A 22,262-nucleotide genomic window follows, 5' to 3' on the forward strand; every position below is an offset into this window, starting at 1 on the left:
GAAAGAGCACTGATGTGTCTAGTGGAGAATGTGTCCCGAGTCTTACTAGTTCTGCAGGTACTTCTTCAAGACAGAGCCACCTCTGCCCCTCCACCCCCCCACCCCCACCCCCCGCCCAACTCTCGGGATGGGGACAAGGAAAATCAAAAGTCTTCCATCCACTGGGCCTGTGGATGAAGTGCTAGGCCAGAGGTGGAGATTAAGAGCCAGAATACATTTTCATGGACCACCTACTACGTGCCAGACACTGCCCCACCACACGACAGGAAGAGGTCTCGGAGGAAGCCACATGCAAAACTACGTCCCTGTTCTCATCCCAGCTGTGCACAAAACTACATACCTGTGGGAGAGAAGGTGACGAGCAATAAGCAAAGAACTAGATAATATTATGTCACAGGGTACTCAGCGCTGCAGAGAAAAGTAAAGCCACGTGAAGACAGGAAGTTTACAGAGGCAGGTTGGGGAAGGACGGACTCCCAAAGAAGGTAGCATTTCAGCAGAGAATCCCAACTCTGTTTGACCCCAGAGCCCACACCCTGGGCATGGGTATCGGGGAAAGAAAATGTCCATGTAGCCCCTAGCGTACACAACTGTGGCCTCTTAAAGACAGGACCTTTGGATACACAGTACCATATATATAAGACAAACGAGAAGAATCAGCTGTAAAGCACAGGGAACTATACTCGATATCTTGTAATAACAACCTAGAAGGGAAAAGGACCTGAAAAAGAATATATATGTACACACACACATATAATTGAATCACTTTTCTGTACACCCAAAACATTGTACATCAACTACGCTTCAATAAAAAACACCTTTTAAAAAGCACGTTTGTTGATCACCTGTTTGGGGCTCACAGACCCCACAGCAGGTGTGTGAACAGGAGGGGAAACCCTTCTCCTGCCTTCCCCTCCCTCACCCCCCAACTCCCCCCTTCCAGGCTCACCCTCGGGCCCCGCGGCAGGGCCATCAGCAGGGTACTTACGCAAAGCACGTGAAGGACCACTGCGCCCTGTCTTCGGTCCTCGTTGGTGAAGATGTCATTGGGGAACTCGTGCAGGGCTGCGGGATGGAGAGAGAAGAGCAGCTCAGTACACTCAGGTGACAACATTTCAGAACAGGAAGCCTTCAGAGCACTGCCTTCCTCAGTCTACTGTGAACTTGGATGAGGAAAAATGACATTTGTAAGTTCAAAGTTCACAAATCTCTAACTGGGAACTTGGTGATTCCTCCTAATAAGAATAGAGGCAACAAATCTCAGCCGTGTTAGAAACACGCAGGTCTGTGACCCCAGCAGACATGCTCAGGACCCACGGTCCTGCCATCTGCCTGGCTCCTGCTCACCCCCTTCAACACGGGGGCGGCGTGGAGATCACCACTTATGACCAAGGTTCATGAGGACACCTGGGAACCACTACTGTGCAGGTCTGTGTTCTAACACCTTGACAACTTCATTCCAGCGCATCAGTTTCCTTCTGCAGCATCACACGTCCTTGCAAATGCTGAAACATTTCTCCCAAGCAGAGGTCTGCGGGCTTCAAGGACTACCCGGGGGTCCGTGGCACATGCAGGGTTAAGTCCTTGCTCTGAACTGTCTGACTGGCCCTCTTTTCCTTGTCCTGCTCTTGCCCTGGCCAGGGCCCCCTTGGCCTCTTAGACTCCCTCCTCCTGCCTCCTACTTCTATACCACATTGCCCTCTGCTTCCCGGGAAGTCCACTGCAGGGCAGAACACATAAGAAATGTTCTTTTCTGCCCACTTTCCAAACCCAGGACATGGGTGGCTGCTGTGCAGAACCCCGCAGGGCAGGCCTGTCCCTCAACCCCCTGGCCCAGGTTTCCCAGCACTGTCTGCCCCCCACCCAGGGGCGCTTGAATCTGGCCAAAGCGGCACCCCACTCCATGGTTCTGAAGACAACAGGCATTGCCCATAGCTGCACCGCTCCTTCCTGATGTGCCCTGGGGATGGGCTGGCTGCAGTGGGTAGAGACAGAGGCTCTGACAGCAGGACATCTGCACAGGTTTGGGCAGAATTCACAGCAGCATACGCAGTGACCTCTGCTCCCGGCCAGCCGGCACCCACCCTCCCTGCACTTGACACCCACTATGCCTCCGACCCTCCCAGAAAGCTGTTGCTTCTGGACTGTAGACGAGGAACCCAGCGGCAGCAGGACCAGACGGTGTGCTGGAGCATCCACAGGGAGGGCCATTCACCCAGGAGACCAGCCCATGACGCCCTCACAGCTGTGACCTCTTGGCTCCTGGCACGGCTTGCCCATCTTATTTCACCTGGTGACCTCTTCCTTCTGGGGGGCTTCTTCCTAGTGGGGACCTGATCCAATCTAAATTCAGCCCCCACACACCAGAGGAGCAATCTGTGCAGCTGCCATGGGGCTTTTCAGTGCTGGGCAGTCAGGGGTAAATGTGATCAATCCATTTCCCACCTTCCTCCAGAGGTAGAGATGGGCCAATATGCAGGTTACTGTATCCATCAGGACAGCCTTGGGAAACTGAAGCCAGGGTCTGCCTTGTGATGGGCATCATATAAAACCGCCATGCATGGGGACCACTTACCATCAACGAGGAGGACGAGGGATGTGAGGGGCATCAAGGTGCCCCTGCCACTGATACATGGAAGCCAGCCACTGCCTTCCCTCCTGCCCCTCCTGTTGAGAGCAGCAGATGGAGGGAATGAAGGCCATGGTGCAGGCAACCCTACCAGTCTGCAAGATGCCCACACCGTGCCTGCTCCGTCATCCTTGCCTCTCTACCAGAGCCCCCAAGAATGGTTTGATCAAGGGCACCATGTCAGTAAGTGACACATTTTTATGTTTTGAATCGAGGCATTTTGAAGGACTATTGCTAATGCTGAAGTTTCAATACCTTGGTCAGCTGATGCAAAGAGTCAACTAATTGGAAAAGATCTTGATGCTGGGAAAGACTGAAGGCAAAAGGAGAAGTGGGTGGCAGAGGATGAGATGGTTAGATAGCATCACCAACTCAATGGACATGAATTTAAGCAAATTCCAGGAGATAGTGGAGGACAAAGGAGCCTGATGTGCTGCAGTCCATGGGATCACAAAGTCGGACGGACATGACTTAGTGACTGAACAACAACAATTTTTATTTTAAATGCTCTGGGTGCTCAACAGTGAGTTCAGGAGTGGAATGACCAGGACCAGATGGATGTTCTGGGCTTTGAGTTTGGTAGGGGAGGGTCTCAGCAGAGATCTGGATTCCCAATAAACCCTGGGGACTGGCTGGGGCTCTTGGATAGGCCCAGGCCAAGAGCTGTGCCCTTGGATGGGGAAGGACCCACAGAGCCCAGTGCTGGCTCTGGATAGGCAGAGTGAGCGCTGTCCAAAGTGCTGGCCCAGGAGGTGTTGGGTGGGGGTTGGGGTAAAAGGGTAGGGCTGGGGACCAGGACACTCTCCTTCAGGCTCCTCCTTCCTCAATGCTCAGGGGAGTGGGGAGCTTGGCAGTGTTCCCTTCTTGATCTGTCTTCCTGGCCTGGTGTCTGACTCATCACCAGCTGGAAACTCCCAGTCCTTGGTCAAGGGTGCCTCCTGCTGTCAGAACTGGCTAGGAGAAAATCAATGAAATTCTCCATGAGATGATCCTGTTACCCAAATGCTAGTCCATGTGCCTGACATGCAGTGAGGCCAAATGATACTGAAATGCTGGCGTTCAGAGCAGAGAAAAATTTTCTGCAGGGCCTAGGAAGGCTGAAGCAAGTCTTATGCCTTAAAAACCCCAAACTTCCTGAAAGCTCTCAGCAAAGCCCTTTTCTAGGAAAGGGGAGGGAGAGGCATGGTTGTTGTTGCAAACTTCTGGTGTCAAACCCTTTATTCCTGAGGTCAGGTCATGGTTAGGGAATGACATGCTTGTCAATCTCCACCAAACAGATGTGATTCTCTCTTCTGACATGAAAGGGCAGGTCCCAAGGCACAACTTCCACCCTCCAAGGTCTAGGGCCTGGTTAAGAGGAGGCAAAGCTCAGTTGTTGGCTCCCTCAGGGCCAAGTCTCCAGACCCTGTCTAGCTGTCATAGCTGAGGGAGCCAGATCCCTAGGACCCAAATGGCCCTCAGGCTCCTCAGGCTGCCTAGACAACAGGGACTGGATATGGCAGGACACAGTCCCAGCCTGGTCCCTGGGCCCCCCCAGCTCACCTGCTGGCCCAAGCCTGGGTGAGCTGGAGGACCCTAGGAGAAGGCCAGGATCCACCTCTTACCTCACTCTCCACCTGATGACCACCACTCTGCTGACCATTGGCTGAAATGCCCATGATTGGTAGTTCATTGACAACTGGTTGCCTGTTCGTGGGACCCAATGCAGTGCTAACCAATGGCCGAGTGGGACCACTAACGGTCACTCACTGACAGTTGGTCACTTGGGAGCGGGGCCCACGGCGGCACCAACCAATGGCTGAGGACCACTAACGGTCACTCACTGACAGTGGTCACTTGGGGGTGGGGCCCACGGCGGCACCAACCAATGGCTGAGAAGGACCACTAACGGTCACTCACTGACAGTTGGTCACTTGGGAGCGGGGCCCATGGCGGCACCAACCAATGGCTGAGGACCACTAACGGTCACTCACTGACAGTGGTCACTTTGGGGTGGGGCCCATGGTGGCACCAACCAATGGCCGAGCGGGACCACTAACGGTCACTCATTGACAGTTGGTCACTTGGGGGTGGGGCCCACGGCGGCACCAACCAATGGCTGAGAAGGACCACTAACGGTCACTCATTGACAGTTGGTCACTTGGGAGCGGGGCCCACGGCGGCACCAACCAATGGCTGAGAAGGACCAGTAACAGTCACTCACTGACAGTGTAGACCAATAGTTGAGCAGGACCACTAACAGTCCTGAAAAACCATTGCCTGCTAATGGGGTGCAGAGTGTAATGGCATGTGGCAAAGGCCTGGTCTATCACTATCCCACTGCAGAAGCAAGGGGCTGTGAGCAGAGTGGCTCACAGAGCTGGAGGTGACTGGGCAGTGGCTGAGACAAAGGGTGGGTGTGACCAGTCAGGAGGGTTGGAAGGCAGAGGACAGTCAGTTAAATGCTTTCCAATTGCTTCCAGAACGACAACATTCTTACTTGGTGGTTCCCAGTCATGTGGAAAGAATGGCTAGGTAAGAATTCCCCCGGAAGCCTCACCTGATGTGGGTCCCACTTTATGACAGCTCTTCTGAAAACATGTACTGGGCTGATGATGAAATTATTATGATGATTTCAGAGAGCTACTGCATGACTTGCAAAGAACATTGTAATCATTTTCAATTCCATCATGTTGGAAGCTTGTGTGACTCATTGGCAAAGACCAGTACCTGACGACCCTAGCCACAGGGGACATGACTCAGGAGCAGCCCCATCACCAGAGACCCAACTGGGGCAGCAGCTTCTTTGGGGGTAACTCATCACTTATCTCATCAGTAACCCTCTCCACCCCATATGCACCCTACATAGTGCCTGCCAGTACAAAGTTATTTCACGAAGTATTGTTTTGTCCTGGTTCTAAAGCAGTTTGATGTGATGGTGTTTAATTTCCTTAAGGCAAGGGTCAGCTTAGGCCGAGGAAAGGGCCCTCAGTCAGGCGTCTGGAGATGTGGGGCTCATCCCCAGGCTTCTTGTGGTGTGGCTTTTGCCAACGTGTCACTTCATCTCTCCAGGCCTGAATCTGCCTGCTGGCCCATATGAAAAATGGCTGCGGTTTCTGGTCACTGCTCCCTCCAGTCCACGCAGTGCAGGGTCAGTGCATACAGCAGGTGCCTAATAAGTGTTGACAGGATGAAGACCTCTGTAGGGAGGAGACGGGGTCCCTGATTGCAGATAGCATGAGCTGGCCTTGCCCAGCTGGACCAGTGGTTCAGGAGCTGCTGCTGGTGGTTGAGTTAGCTTCTCTGAGGTTGAACAACCCCCCACGTGAGGCCAGCACAGACTCTGGGCCACAAACTCAGCTCCAACAGTGCTTTCGGAAGGGCCACATCTGCCTCTGAGAAGAGCGTACAGAGACAGAGTGGCCGAATGGCTCTGCCCAGCACTTCTTGGCCTCGGCTTCCTTAACATTTTCCTGTGGCCGTTGGTTGGGCTTTGAGTATAAGCCCACCATGGGAAATGAGGCCTGGGTTCACGGCCCACCTCTGTGACTCATGGGTTTTCTTTTCCCCTCTCTGAGCCCACCTCCTCCATTGGTGAGAAGGTGTGTGGACGCCATCTGTGTAGAGTTGCTGGGAAGTGTGCAGACAGTGTGTGAAACACCTCTGCCATGTCATCTTCCTGGGTACCTATTGCTGTTCCTGTTCATTTTAACAGCGATAGGATGTTCGCCCAAAAGGGGGCCAAGGACACATTCCTCACGACGACGGTGTTAAAACACACCGATCACCAACTCCTGCATGCCTCGCCTGGGTTATTTCTCCGGGATGGTGTTTGGTCCAAGGAGCCGCATGAGTGCCGGAGCCTCTGATAAGTGCTTCCTGTGTACAGGCTGTTGGGGAGCCCGAGGTCCTTGTGTCATGCTGGCAACCGCTATACATCCAGCTGAAGTTTCCCCCAAATACCTTCAAAATCCTCAAAGTCTCTTTCTGCTCCTCTCCTTCTCCCCCTAATTTTCTTTCCGGTACATCTTGCCAGCCTGGGGCAGGCAGCCGGCAGAGGCAAGCAGTGCTGTTCCCATGGAAACAACAGAGCCTGGAGGGAGCGGATTCCCCTTACCAAGGCAACGGCAATCAGCGGCCTGCTTCTCTCTCCTGGCTGCTTTCCTGGGCCTGAGTTTGATGAGTCTAAATGGAAGTCTGAAGGGGATGGAGAGCTTTTTTTTTAAAATGCAACAGGGACTTTCATAGCATCTTTAGACATACTAATTGCATACTGATCAAATGAAGCAGCTCAAGATGAAAATCAACACACCTAAAAAGGCCCAGCTCCCTGAAAATATCTGAGTGAAAGGAATCTGGGCCTCTGTGACCAAAACAACACCCTGCTCTCATCCAGGTTTGTTTGTTTTTTAATCATGAAATACTCAGAGCATCTTGATTGCCTGGCCCCTTGGGGATTGCACCAAGAACTGAGGTCCTGACACTGCCCAGCTCCTCTCTGTAGCAATGGGTGACTTCAAGCTTCTGTTTTAGATGTTCTGATACATCTTGCTGCTCCCTGGGCCCCTGGCAGACACCCTGGGAAGCCGAGTCTGCCAGGTGTGGTGACAGCCCCCACAGAGCCCTCCTGATGCTCTGTTGGTGGTCCCATTATGCTGTGCTGACATGTAACCTTCCAATACACTGCAGTCATGCCTTGGCCTAAATAACCCTATGAGCTCCCGGGAGTCAAGACCTCTCTCAGGGCAGCACCCACCAGGCCCAGCGCCACAAAAGAGAATGACACCGAGTGAATGGAATCAGACAGCCTTTCTCCTAGGACACAGCTTCTGTATGCACCCAGGACAGAATTATTAGCTGAAAAATGACACTGGGAGGCACGATTCAATAAAACACCCAACTGAATTCCAACCTGAGTGGTCTTTCAGGCTGTGGACAAATAACCCATTCTTTCCATCCCAAGACCTGGCAGGAGCACAGGTCTAAGCCTCCTGTGTGGTTAGGTGAGGCCATGCAGATGCTTTGGTTAATGAAATGTGAACAGAACGACAGGACGTCTGTTTTCCTGGGTCAACCTCAATAGCCAGGGTCTGACTCACTATTTTGTGTGCTCCTGGCTACATGTCAGGAATGAATCTTTCATCAACCAGGGTCCCTGAGTCAGATATTAGAATCCCATCCCCCTGAGGTGCACATTTGGTAGCCTGAGTAATAAACAGCACTTGCAGTCTCCTTAGCCACTGAGATTTGGGGCTGTTTGTTACCCAACATATCCAAGCCCACTCTGAGCAATGCAATAGCAAATGTGTCTTTGGCATCCCTATGGCATTCTGCACATGAGGTTCTGCCTTGAGACAATCTTTCGTTTCTCCTGTCTTCTCCACTAGACTGTGTGAGGGTAGGAAAGGTGGGAGGAAATTTGTTCTTCTGTGCATCCCCCACGCACAGCTAAGTGCCTGCAGAAGAGCAGTTGCCTCATGAGTATTTGCTGATCAGATGAACACATGTGTCATCACTGAAGTCCCCTGAACAAGATTATCTGTGAAAGAATCTATGAAAGTGGATGTATTCACAACTGGAGAAGTTTCAGGCATTCCAGATTCAGTGAGGTTGAGCAGGACATGGAGATGCAACAGGGAGCATGTTGGCAACAGGCAGGTGCAGGCTGCTGTGAAGTCATCATTTGAACTTGCTCCTCAGTCTAAGGACTGTCAGTAACATGAAAAAACTTATTAACAAATCAAAACCATGCAATGAAATACATACTTATTTACCTCTTACCATGCTCTCAGTACCGTACTCAACCCCAGTCCTAGAAACAAGAAGGATACACAGTCCTGACCATTGAGGAGTTAATAAAAGATTAGGCTGGGAGCAAGGGAACCCTCAACTCTTAAGTCACACCAATAACATGTGTCCCAAATTGAAGCAGAAAAGTAATCTTTATGGAGTACTGTAAAGATGTATTTATCACTTTTTCATTGCTTCTATGGGATAGGAATCATTATCTTCAACTTACAGAGGAGGAAACTGAGGCTCAAAGAAATTAAGTAACCAGCCCACAGTCACACTATGTTCTTGGAGGAGCCATCATAATTGGGGTCTGACTTCCTAGCATGTTGATGTCTCTGCAATAGAAAAAGCAGAGTGAATGGACTCAGATAGCCTTTCTCCTAGGATACAGCTTCTGTATGCACCCAAAACAGAATTATTAGCTGAAAAATGATACTGGGAGGTACAATTCAATTAAACACCCAACAACTGGATTCCAACCTGAGTGGTTGGAATTGGTTTTTTTTGTCCCTTTCCTTGACTTTTGGGGGCACAAGTCCCTCCTTTCAAAAGCCAGAACCAAAGTTACAGACTCAAATAGGTTGACGTGTGTGTGGAAACAAGACTGAACAGCACCTCTGTGAAGGAGAATGTAACAGAGGTCGTGGTAACCAGGAACCTCAATCCAGGGTTCCTCCAACTATTACTACAAAGGTATCCCCAATCAAATTCACTGACAAATGCCATTTCAGCCAAATGTCTATGTGGTGACGTATGCTCACCAGGCAGCCAGGGTTTTCTAAGAACCTGAATACCTAGATTTGAAGACCTTCTTCATCACTCATGAGTTCTGTGGCCTTGAACTAAATTCCTGAGACTTCTCCAGTCTTAATTTCTTACTGTGCAAAATGAGGGCATGAAAACAATACCAGTTTATGTGATTAGGAGGATTAACTGTGATGATACCTATGAAATACCAAGTACCTACAATCAGGTAAGTAATTATCAAAGGGTAACTCCTTTGATTCAAATAACGAGGAAGGAGAAATACGGACAGGAGGTGTTTCCCAAGGCATCCATGCCCACCTTCCTAGAGTCCCATCATGTTCATGCTGGGCAACCCTATCTCTTTTGCATCTCTTTGCGTGAGGGCCTTCTCCAAGGCTGACCATGGGTGCTCTGCCCTGATACTGCAGGCTGGAGAAGCTGGAGAATTCCTATGACTCATGGCCCTGAGAAGGCCAGGAGAAGCCCTCCACCAAAGTCTGATGGGAGGTTGGGTGTATTAGTATCCCAACTCCCTTCCCACACAGGTGGGGTCATGGGGCACATTCTGTGCTGTTTGCTGCTCTTCTCAGCGGGACTAAGTTCCAGCTTCTCAGAGTGACAGCTGGCTTCGTAACCTTCCTTTGATTGATTGCCTTTCCTTCCTTGTCTCACTTCCCAACTCCCCTGCCTAAATCATCTCCAAAATAAACTTGTACTTGAGCTTGCCTCAAGGCCTACTTCTGGCAAATCCATATTTATACAGAGGGAACTAGGAATTCTGCAGTCTTGTACCCTCCACTTCAACAAACGCTACTCTTTCCAGCAGAGAATTCATCCATATTCAGGTGAATTTCCCTCCAATCAGGGCCTCATTCCCACGCATTTATAGAGAAGTGATGCACCCTGCCTTGTCAACAGCAGCATAGAACCGCCTCCCTCCTGAACACAGGTTGAGAGACCATCTTTGCCCTCTTTTTTGTGGTGCAGAGGTTGATCCAGCACCCAAGACAAGCTCCTTGATTTCCACTCCAGGGCTCTTTTCTCTCATGTCCATATTGGCAGAAGATTTTAAACAACCATCCCACAAGCTTTTCTCCTGGAAGAGAACAGACATTCTTTGCAACTGAAGAACCCCAGTCATTAGTTACATAGAATTTTGGCCTGGCAGGGCCCTGAAGTGTAATTCGATGAACTAGAAACATATTTCTTTATCAATAATAAAAAGCTGAGGCACCCACACTGCTCATGTGCCTGAGCCAGCAGCTACTGTAGGAAAATACAGTGATCCCACGAACAACGCTGTGCTCTCAGGCCACAGCCATGGCTGCAGAGAGCAGGAAGCCACTTTGCAGAGGCAATAGCCAGCCACTTGTGTTTGCTGCTCCTGCGGGATCATCATGGCTGTGTCAGTAATGAATTCTTATTAAAGGAAATGCAATATTTACGGTAAATAGGTCTGCAGTGCTCAGAACTTTATGGTCTCCTTGGACTGCTCTATTCCTCAAAACGTCCCTTGGTGCCAATGGCAGAGGCAGGAGGTTTGGATGGATGACCAGGGGTCTGACCCAGGTAGTGCATCCCTCGTGTTCTCATGTCTGCTTATTGATCCAGAGAAATGCAGACCGACAAGCTGACGTGTGCAGAAACCCAGTGCATAGCTCCTCAAGACAACACACAAGGGCTGGAAAGAATGTGCACTGCTTCTCAGCACCCTGGGAGAGGATGAGGCTCTGTGAAAAACTTTCTTAGGAAAAATGTAATTAAATAGTTCTTTCTGAGTGTTGCAATTCCCTATAGGAATCTATGGTGAACACGTTCACTCTTTCAGCATTTATTCTATTGAAGATGAAGTGTGCACGCCAAATGACTGGTAGTTTCAAAATCGGTGATTTTTTAAAACGTTAACTCATCACATTTCAGAGCTAGAAGCAACCTTTAGGGTTATGTTGATCTACAGATGGAAAGGTAGTTAGCATAAGGATTTGATGAGAAATGCTGTTGAAGTTTTCCTCTGCTTCCCTTTTTAAAACCTGCTCTCTTTTTTCTCCATGATATTATTCCATGATCACCAATTTCAGGGATAGAAAGCAGAGGTCATTTCATATGTTCATCAGTTGGTTGGTAATGAGTGACTGCTGGGTTGCCTCATCTTGGATGGGGTTCATTGTGGTGAAGCGCTGTGACCCACTAAGGATGGCTCTGCCATGGCTATGGGAAAGGAAATGGGGGCATGTGTGCTTCTTATTTCTCTGCACTGAGCTCTGCTGACAAAAATCCTAAAAATAAAGCGAATTGTCCCTTCTTACTCCTGGCAATAGTGATTACTCTAATTTCTTCTGGTCTTTACCTACTTTAGAGTGTAATCCACTGAAAAGCTGGACAGAGATTAAAAGTGCTTCAGTGACCAACTATACCTCAATTAAAAACATATTCAGAACTCAAATTGTAAAAAAAAAAAAAAAAAGTGTTTCAATATGATCCCCCAAAGATGCCAAATATATTCAAGCAGATGTATTAGGTAGCTATGTATTTATAAATATTAGCTTGAAATCTAGCCTGTAGTAATGAAATAAATATCTAAGAAAACTCACAGCTAGTTGTAGGAAGAGATGTAAATAAACAGAAAGTTTATTGTAAATAAACAGAAAGTTTATTGTAAATAAACAGAAAGTTTATTGTAAATAAACTTTCTGTGTATTGTAAATAAACTTATAGAAAGTTTTCTGTAAATAAATAGAAAAGTTTGTTTTGCCAAATAAACTATTTGGCAAAACACGATTTAATATTTGGCAATCTCTGACCACTCCTTGAAGGAAACATGAAGAAATGTTACCTGGAGGAAACCATTTTCCCTTTGTGATACATTAGCTATCTTTGAAAAAGCCCCAGTGAACTTTTTGGCCAACCCAATACAAATCGATGACAAGAAAGATATCTTAAGAAAGCCACAATGCTGTCTTGTATTTAGCAAAGCAAAACTGGTCACAGTTTGGAGCAGATAGATCAAAACAAGGGCATCTAGAACCTATTTGAGGTATGTTTAACAATTTTTGGTTGTATGTTTACTGTACGGATGATGCACTGAAGAGACTCTGGATTCTGTTGTCTTCCTCTGAAGACTGTCGTGTTTTGCTGGAGCAGTTAGTGGTGCTATCTGGTGCTGGTTTTAAGTTTTTTTTATAATAAAGGCCATTTTTATTATACTCTTAGGCCTGGGATATGGTCCTAATAGGTTTCAGTGGGAACTCTTAGCTGTTTAATAAATTTCTTTAACTTTAGAGACTTGAACTGAAAACTCTTGTCTCCCCAGTGCTGGTAGCTACTGAAATGTCTACTTAGCAGTTCCAGCCTTTCAGCTGCTGTCCCTGCAGGAACTGCCTGGAATCCCACACACTCAAAGCATGCACAATTTCAGAGTCAGTCAAGAATTTCAGGGGAATTTATATGCATGTTTTGCACTCTCCCTCTGAATTTTTCTTTCTTTCTGGGGTATCCCCCAAATTCCGGCTACTCTGGGAGGACCTCACACTAATCTCTGATGGATTGCCCCAATAAGATCACTGCTCTCACTCTGCTAGAGCTCTATTCCCATGCACTGTACATCATGGGAACTTGCTCTGGGAAAAGCCAATGGGTGTGGCCCTCACACAATATAGTTCCCTTCTTTCAAACCTCATATACTCTCTATTCTCTGTTTGCTTTATTTATTCACTTTCTGAAGCCTTTAAACAATTGTTTTTCTTTATTCTATTTACAGTCTATAACCATTCCTACAAAAGCATTAATCCAATATAAGCTACTCTACCATGATGGGAAGTCTAAAATCCAGAATATATCTTAGATCATAACCTGCCACAGAAAAGTGTCCAGTAAACTAAATGCACGTGAATGTTTCCCCAAACTTGCTACTAGTTATATTAAATCCTCCATGGAACTATTGTAGTCCAAAATAACTGTGTGGTGTACCCCAGGGAAAGTGAAGGTGACTAGATGGGCAGGCAAGTTATGATGGCAGGGCTAGGAGGCAACCTAGTTTCATACTAATTCATATGGATAAACCAAGGATTGGACAGAGAGAAATCAGTACAGTGTAAGATTCCAGGAAGAGACGTGGCAGCCTTGCAAAGCCCTCAACTATAAATATTTCAAGGTCAAGGCAATCCAAAGACACATCTGTGGCAGTTCTGATGTCTCTGACAGGTGATGCCCGAAGGCTCAGAGGCAGGAGAGTGTGTTCGGAGGCAGAGTGCTATCAGAAACCAGTTATAGCCAATGAAGTAGAATCACATCCTGCTCTCCTTTGGAGCCTAGAGGTCCTCTTACACGTTCCCCAGAGTGTCAGATTTTGACATTCCACATGAATTTGGCAGATTGAAATTCCCAGCAATAGAAGGTAGGTGTTTAATAGAGGCTTTTCAAGTCCAGACAAATTTATGAAAGCTTTAGAAATGAGAAAGAGAAGTATGCAACAAACAAACTTGACTAAATCTGGCCATTACCTAAAGAACATAAAGGCAATCACATCTATAATTTTTTTTTAAAAAAGGAAGTAAAGGAAAATTCTGCTCATTTCCTGAATTAGTTGAGACCAAACTCATAAATACAACAACTGGTGTTCACAGTGAGGAGGGAAAGGTTTCACTTTGTTCTGGTGTCAGAACTCCTTCACATTCCCCGTGACAAGTCAGCGACCACTGGGCACCCTCAGAATCCAGGATTTCTGTGTCAATTCTGGCTAGCTCATGTCTTTCTATGTGCTGATATTTCGCTGCAGGGTTGGTTGGAGTTGAAAACACAGTCAAAGAAATCAACATAATTATTTTGGGACAAAAAGATGCAGAGGCAGTGGCATAAACTTTGTGATGTAATAAACTTGATCATGATGTCATCAAGACCAGAGGCAAATGGACACATTTGCTGTCGTAAGTAAGGAAAAATCTTGATTTCATTTGAAGCAAAGGCTAATCCAAGACAATGAGCATCCTCTTGCCACCCCCACCGTCTGAGGGCTGGATTAGCCCAGACTTAAGGATGTGGACCTGCAGCTCACCGGGCATGCTGGACAGATGAATGAGGTGTGATAACTTTGTTGACTTCAAAGGATGGAAAGAAATTCATATTACATCCTCTGATCTTTTATCATGTAAACACTGAATGGAGGGGGCATTTCATGTAGATCTATGGACAAAACCTATTAAAATAAATTTTTAAAGAAGTGATTCTTCTAGTGTTCAAGATATGTATTTTTTGAGGGGGGGAGGTGGCTAGGAAGAGGTAAAATTATTATTCTGGGAGTGACTCCAATGTTTACATTTTCTGACATAGCTCAAATAAATATGACCAGAGTGTCAAACTTACTGCATGAAGATCTCTGATCTCCTAGGTAACAATAAGGTGAGCAGATAGGCCAAGCTACTTTTTCCTCTGAAGATGGAAATGACAAACTCCTTCGAGATCCTGGACCAAGAAAACAAGGTCTGGCCTAATCATGAGCTAATATAAGAGGCCAGTGATCATATGCCTACAGATGGGAGGGCAAGTGTGAGTTGCATTATCTAGGACACAGAAGCAAACCAAGGGGCTTGTTCTCAGTGATTTTAAGCAAATGGTTCTCTCCAAGGATACAAGGTTCCTTTGAGAATGATTCAAAGACCAAAAAGATTCTGATTTCTTTACAATCACAAATGTATCCTATAATGCTAGCAGGCTTTTCAGAGACACAGACGTGCACACAAACGTTCCCTATCCACTTAACTTAACTCAACAATACATGGCATAGTTGTTACACCCACCGCACTGGCTTAAATCCTGCAGAGGATAACTAGGGCACACTCTACACAGCCTTGTCCTCCTGGAGTTTTCAGTCAAGTTGGGGAAGCCAGATTTAAGTGTATACGCAAATTGGAGGCCGATAGAAGGCTATATCCCCAAACATGCTAAGTCACTTCAGTCGTGTCCGACTCTGTGCGAGCCCATAGATGGCAGCCCACCAGGCTCCTCCGTCCCTGGGATTCTGCAGGCAAGAACACTGGAGTGGGTTGCCATTTCCTTCTCCAATGCAGGAAAGTGAAAAGTGAAAGTGAAGTCACTCAGTCGTGTCCGACCCTCAGCAACCCCATGGACTGCAGCCTACCAGGCTCCTCCATCCATGGGATTTTCCAGGCAAGAGTACTGGAGTGGGGTGCCATTGCCTTCTCCGATCCCCAAACATACACGTAGGTATATATGTGCATACACATGTGCGTGTGTATACATGTGTATGATACATATCAACCACTGAACAACTATGCCCAAAGGCAGTGGTTGGCCTAAGACAACCAGAACATCTTATGCTTACAGCTCATGACTCTGGCCTCAGGGAGGTGGTCCTCACTTCACCACTCAAGCGACTGCCGTGACCCAGTGACTGGGGCTGGAAACAGGAAGCTCCCTCCCTCACTGCCTTTCTGGCACCTGTGCTGGGGCAGCTCAGACACCCGGGTCTGACACTGCGGGGGCTCCTGGACCCCTCTTTCTTCCTTGAGGTCTCTTCAGCATGAGGACTTCTCACATGGCCTCGGAGCTACAAAGGCACATGTTTCAAGACAGACACCCAGGAGAATACCCATAAAGTATGGCCCTTTATGACGGATCCTGGGAAGTCACGCAGAGCCTTTCTACCACTGTCTGTCAGTCAAAGGCCTGACTGCCCTCAGGGCTGGGCAGCGGGGGTGGGGGGGTACTGTAGACTCTTTGTCTTGACTTTTAGTGGGGTGGGGGAGGGATCCTACCCTGGAAGCACACGTGGTCCTGGAGTTATTACCATGGCCATTTGAGAAGATGAACACAGGCACTGTTTCCTCTGTCTGAAACGATGTGTTTAGTTGCTCAGTTGTGTCCGACTCTTTGTGACCCCATGGACTGTAGCCTGCCAGGCTCCTCTGTCCATGGAGATTCTCCAGGTAAGAATACTGGAGTGGGTTGCCATGCTCTCATCCAGGAGATTTCTTCCCAATCCAGGGATCGAACCCAGGTCTCCCACATGGGGTGGATTCTTTACCATCTGAGCCATCAGGGAAGCCTGTCTGAAATGATAACTTTATAGCTATATTTACAATGTATCCATTAATATGGATCAGAGTAGGTGGTATTTAGAGTCAGGAACTGAAGCCCCTGTGTGAGCCAGAGCCACAGGTAAGGGCCACATGTGGTGAGTCAGTACTGAGTGGAGCCTTGAAGAAGGGGAAGCTGTAGAGGAGGCCCTCCCAGGTGGGGAGGAAGTGGTAACCAAGGTGTGGAGGGGGGACGACCACAGCTTCTAGGTTCTAATGAGGTGGGGACTCTTCCATGTGTTTCTCCTTGAACAGAAGACAAGCTCTCCAGTGGAAACAGTGAGAGCTACTCACGCACGACCCTGTCATTGCTTTCCTTCTGTGACCTTCCCTAATCCTCGCAGCTACCCAGACAGCTCTACAGAGAGGGAGACTGAGACCAAGTTCACAAAGCGCATGTGCCCTTGGGGCAGACCCTCTAAGGGGGCACCCTTTCTTCTCCTCCACAGCAGCAGCCTCTTCGGAACCCAGGAGTCGGGGCTCAGCTCACATTTCCCCAGGCTCACAGAGATCAAGCACATGCTCATGCGAACCCTCGCTTTGTTTTATCCAAAAGAAAATGCTTCACCCAGAATCTACAAAAGCCTCTGGAATTGCATTGAATTTCATGGTACATTAAAACCCAGAATAGGACCCAAGACGAAAACTGGCCAGGTTTCCTGATTAGCCGTTTACTAAGCCTCAGGCTAGAGAAACAGAACCCTGGACTGTGTTGAGTCTGGGATTTTGCTCCACCGCGTGCCTCGTGGTGAATAGCTTTCTGCATCCAGGGCTTCCTATTCAAACGGAACAATTTTCTAGCCCCTTCCACCCCAAAAGGAGCTGGCTTGGCGTTCTCACCTTATGTAAGTACTGCGAATGTCTACCTGCATCTTGGCATTTGTCATCGGTGGAGAACAAGCTAGGAGTTGAACCCAGATCCTCCCGGGACCTGAGCTCCATCCTGATGGGAAGCGTGTTGGCACTTTTTGCAGGATCTCCATCCCAGGGTGCCATTTTATCCTTTGCATATTTCTGGGCGAGAGATGCTGGTGCCCCAGTGTCTCTTTTGGTGTGTTGGGACCCACAAGAGCAAGGTGCAAAGAGTTGGTATCAGGACTCCGGAAAGATGCCAACTTAAAGCAAGGTTTGGCGTGGGGGAAGCATTGTCCTGGTGCTACTTCTGCTCCTGAGAACTCCTCTGAAAGTCTCTGGGAGGGGCCTGAACCAGCCCTGCCTGTGCTCTGCTCGCCTTACCTCAGATCCCCTTTCTTACGCCGACCCCCTAGGGTGATTGCAGTCCCCAAGAGCCGGCACCCAGAGTCCCCTGAGCTAAAGGCTCTGTTTGGCACTGCCCTCTCCCATTCCCTGGTCCCAGCAGTTTTCCAGGGAGCCCTTCCCAAATCCCTCTCACATGCACGCTCCTGCCAGGCTCTGCTTCTGGGAAGCCAGGCTAACCCAGGAACCGCACGAGCGCTGCTTCTCCCACAAACATCCCCTTGATCATCCCGAAGGAATCCTGCACTCAATCACCACGGGAGTGGGATCCAGACCACGTGAGCGCAGGCTGGGGGTGGGGGTGGGGCTGCTGACTTGTTCCCACGCCCCGGGGTGTGTGCGTGGCAGTCCTACGAAGGGACAGGATCCCAAAGGGGCCTCACGCCTCTCCTGTCAGCCCATCCATTCCAAATCAGCCTGTTTATGCTCTGTGATGACCGTTTCTTCTGTCGAGACTCCAGCATGCCCATGGGTCCTTGTTGCCTGAAGGTGGGCTGGCTGGGGTTTAGGATGGGACTATGCTGGGGTAGAACTGCTCTGAGATGCGGTCAGGAAGGAGTGGAGCAGCCATGGAAACAGCTGCCCGTGGCTAAAGTTTCCAGGGCTAGTGCCAGCGGATGGAGCCAGGGGCATGTCTGACTTGTCTGAGCCACGAGGAGGCAGTGGGATCATCTTCTCACTGTGTTTCACTGGTCTTAAACATGTTCGAGACATTTCTATGTTCTCCTATCACATTGTTTAAAATATATATATATTTTCACCAGGAAGCTCGGATCTAAATAGCCAAACAGAATAGGATTTCTGGTTATGTCTTGGTCCGTTGGAAGCAGGAATAGGCTCAGGTGACAACAGAACACCCAGCCCAAATCTGGTTGTCAGAACCTCGTGGTACTTGGGTTTGGGAATGGAAATGGTTGTGATTTTTGGGTGACCATTTCAAACGACAGAAAGGCAAGTGCTAGAAACAGCCCAAATACGCTCACGCTCTATAGTATCAATAAGTAGGTGTTGGTCAGGGGCAGGACTAGGCATATACAAGGGGGAAAAGTCTTGAAAACATCTTTCACACAAAAGGTATGGACCACACACATCTTGGCCAGCCTTGCCTCTCCTGGGGGAAACTACGCGGTGCTATAAAATGAATGAAATCAGCTCTTTTTATGCCCTCATGTTTAACAAGCCCGGATGAATAGCTAGCTGAGTGCTTACATCAGGGGCTGGCGGTCCTGGGTCCAAGGCTGTAATATTTGACCAGCTACATTCTCTTATGTATCCACCTACTGCCTCCTCCCTTTTCAAAACACATCTATAACCTGTTAAGGTATGAAAGGAAAGGAAACCTCTCACAGACAGATGCCCGGTGCTTTCTTTTCAAGGTGACAAGAACTTGGAGTTTTGTTATAACCAGTCCCAGGTGAAGTCAAGAAGGACAACAGGGAACATCTTTGTAGTAGACACTGTTGCTGGCAACTTAGATCCCCTTCTGTGGGATGGGTACCCACCTCCTGCTGCCATGAATGTTGTCCATTGAGTGCATCCTTCTCCTTGAGAATAGCCCTTCTCCTGAGAAGTAACTGATGCACAACACTTCACCCGAAATGCCTGGAAGATTAAGTGCTTACTTCCAGAGCAGCGTGTGGTCAACCCCTGCCTCAAGGTGGGACAACTTTTCAGGGCCATGCATGCTCTCTGGTCCCTGCAGGATCAGGCTGAGGCTGGCCTGCAGCTGAGAACACAGCTTGGCTCACTCATCCTGCTAAGCCTGTTTCTCTCCCCTCTGCATGAGAACTGTCCATCAATAAATCACTATCTCAGGGACCCAACCCAAGACAGCCCCTTGAGTTGGCTTTTGCTCTCAACTTGCCGAGGGAATGAGGCCTGTCACTGAAACATAAAATCCACATCCTGGGGAGAGGGGAGAGGTGAGAGGGCCTGTGTGCTCAGGGATGAACCAGAGCGAGCTGTGCCTCTTTTGATCCCTCCAAATCACCGCAGCTCAGAGTTGGACCAGTGGTTCTGTCTCTGTTCCGAGTGAAGCCCTGGGCCTTAGCACAGCTGCAGTCCGAGCTGAATGCCCCGGAAGTGGGCTGACAGCTGGGGAGCCAGATTTGGATTTGGCACCAGAAACAATCCTGCTTCCTCCCCACCTCCCCAACATCCTTGGAATAATTATAACTGGGTAGGATTTCCTTCCCCCAAATCTCCCTTTGAAGTCTGAAGAGGGATGCTGGGAAGATTTTATATTTTATATGGAACTTATTCCCCAAATGTTTCCATCACTTGGAAGATAACAAGTTTGGATGAACCCAGCATCCCTGCTGTGATGGCCCAAAGATCAATATGCGCAACACTTTTCTTGGTCATTTTCCAACCTCTGGTCCTCCTGGAGTCTTTGTCCTGTGACCACAGGAGCACTTCTCTATCAGAGGGAGACCCTGTTCTCCTTCGTGGTAAGGATTAAAAATGTCTAGAGAGTTCTAATCTCATGATTGACTTGGGGAGGAGGGCCTATGGATGGGTCCATCCAGGATCTAAACGTTCAGGTAATGCAGGCAGCATCTCTACTGGTTCCATGGAGGCCTGTAGGCTCAGAGATGTGGACTGATGCCCCTCCAGAGGCAGGGCAGCAACCACAGACCCTCCCTCCCTCCACACAGATCTACACCCTGGGGAGGCTGCTGGGTCCCGCCTGGAAGAAGCATGAGCTATTTTAACTTGGAATGCGGTAAGCAAGGCCAAGAAAGCCACAGCCAAGAGATACAGTGCAAGACAAGCACGCCCAAGAGAGTATTTTTCCCAACAAATCAGGTCTCTTCCAAGGCCCCAACGAGTCAGGCAGCACTGTGGTCCACAGGCGGCTCACCCTGGAGAATCAGCTGCATTTCAGCGTTTGGGGGTGGGGAGGGCTGGACCATCTCGGGGGGATGAGCAGGGAGTGGGCAGGACAAGTGCACTCCTGACTCTGGACCCCCAACCCTATATCCTGACCCTTGACCCTGACTCTGGACCCCTGATCCTGATTCCTGAACCTGACTCCTGACCCCCCATCATTCTCATATTCTAACTGGTCCTATTTTCCTAAGAAACTCCTACATCCTCCACCCCTTCACATTCCATAAGCACTTTGCATTTCCACTATTTTGCTCTGTGATCCTCAACCTGGTGCTAAGAGTACAGAAAATACTCAGTGAATACTCGTTGCAGTAGAGGCCTGACTATTATATCAAATGGTTTTAGTACTCAGTTTATTCATCTGATGAAAATTCTGGAGTGTTCACTCCGTTCCAGGCACTGTAAGTAAATAGACAATGCTCACCCTGTTTGCTGCAACTAAAGACCCAGTGCAGTCAAAGAAAAGAAAGAAAGAAAAGTGAAAGGAAATAATTATTCATGAAGTATGGAGCCAAATAAAGAAAGAAAACAGGGTGAAGGAAATAATTCCCCATGAAGTATGTGGACATGACAAATAAGTGACTAGGTGATGCAGGCAGTTAAAGTGCAGGCACCTTGGCCTCAGGACTAAAAGGCCAAAGGTCCACAGTGAGTGGAGTGCGATGGCAGCACCGACCTCTCAGCTTCATCAGCTCTCGGATGGGAAAGATGAGCGACCACAGACCTCTCACGTATGCATCAGGTATGGTGGGCTGGCCCCTTGTGCCAGGCCATGCACACACTCTGGCAGGTGAATGGAACTGGCACCATTGCACAGATGCAGAGGTTTGACTCAGAAAGACAATACCTTGCTCAAGGCCACACAACTCCTCACAGTCAGGGTCGGACCTAAATGAGGTATCCTTTGTCCCCAGAGTCCACGCCTTTAACCACAGTGTTGTGCTGATCCCCAGGGAGCAAGCCTCTGGCCCAGAGGTTAAGAAAGACATGTATGACTCTGTCAAGGTCAGAAGGTTTCAGTTTTCTCTCATCTTAGTGGACACTTTCAGACCTGGTACACAGTGGACAAGTGCGGACCTGCCCTAACCCCTTTGTTTATGGGTACTTAACCTCCCAGTTTAATAATAGCTCTAATTGCATTAATCGTTGAGTCACTATTGTCTTTTGGCAAATGTCCAGGTCAGGCTTTTCTATTGGTTCAAATATGCTGTTCTTATCAGTGTTACATGGCAGCCTGGATGAGAGGGAAATTTGGGGGAGAATAGATACATGTGTACAGATGGCTGAGTCCCTTTGTGGTCCACCTGGAACGATCACAACATTCTTAATCAGCTGTACGCCAATACAAATAAAAAGTTTAAAAAATATTCTGCCTTTGGAGCTTTTTAAAGGTTATTGGATGGCATCACCGACTCGATGCACAAGAGTTTGGGTGAACTCTGGGAGTTGGTGATGGACAGGGAGGCCTTGTATGCTGCAATTCATGGGGTTGCAAAGAGTCAGACACGACTGAGCAACTGAACTGAACTGAACTGAATTTTATAAAGGATAACGTGGAGGCGCCCAGACATCTCTCTCCCCAGAAAACTAGGTGGATTAGCAACAAAGAAAAGCTAGAGGGACCCTTGCGCTCCGACCCGCCTCTCTCTCGGGTTTAGTGGCTGGAGGAGGACGTGGTGAGAGTCAGGAGGCATCTCCATCTGCTAGCTTTCTCAGGAGTCTGAGAAGACTTTCTTCTGTGGGGAGTCAGCCAGGAGCCACTCTCTCAATTTCCAAAGGGCCATGGTCTGTGCATTAAAGAGGTGCTACCCTGGGCCACCTCATTACTGTCCTCAGGGGCAGATGCCAGAAACATGGCCCTTGTGCTCAAGAGG

General features: G+C 48.6%; 1 protein-coding gene across 2 annotated transcripts in view; it reads right to left on the bottom strand.

Annotated features, from left to right (window-relative positions):
* Window positions 1-22,262, bottom strand: part of SLC24A3 (solute carrier family 24 member 3) — a 428,436-nt gene that overhangs the window by 165,429 nt on the left and 240,745 nt on the right. For both annotated transcript variants that reach the window (XM_027559609.1, XM_027559608.1), the window contains exon 3: window positions 989-1,065. In XM_027559609.1, coding sequence (XP_027415410.1) covers window positions 989-1,065 — 77 coding nt within the window. The remainder of the gene's footprint in view (window positions 1-988; window positions 1,066-22,262) is intronic.

The sequence above is a fragment of the Bos indicus x Bos taurus genome, chromosome 13 (genome assembly GCF_003369695.1).
Source record: "Bos indicus x Bos taurus breed Angus x Brahman F1 hybrid chromosome 13, Bos_hybrid_MaternalHap_v2.0, whole genome shotgun sequence".
NCBI lineage: Eukaryota > Metazoa > Chordata > Mammalia > Artiodactyla > Bovidae > Bos > Bos indicus x Bos taurus.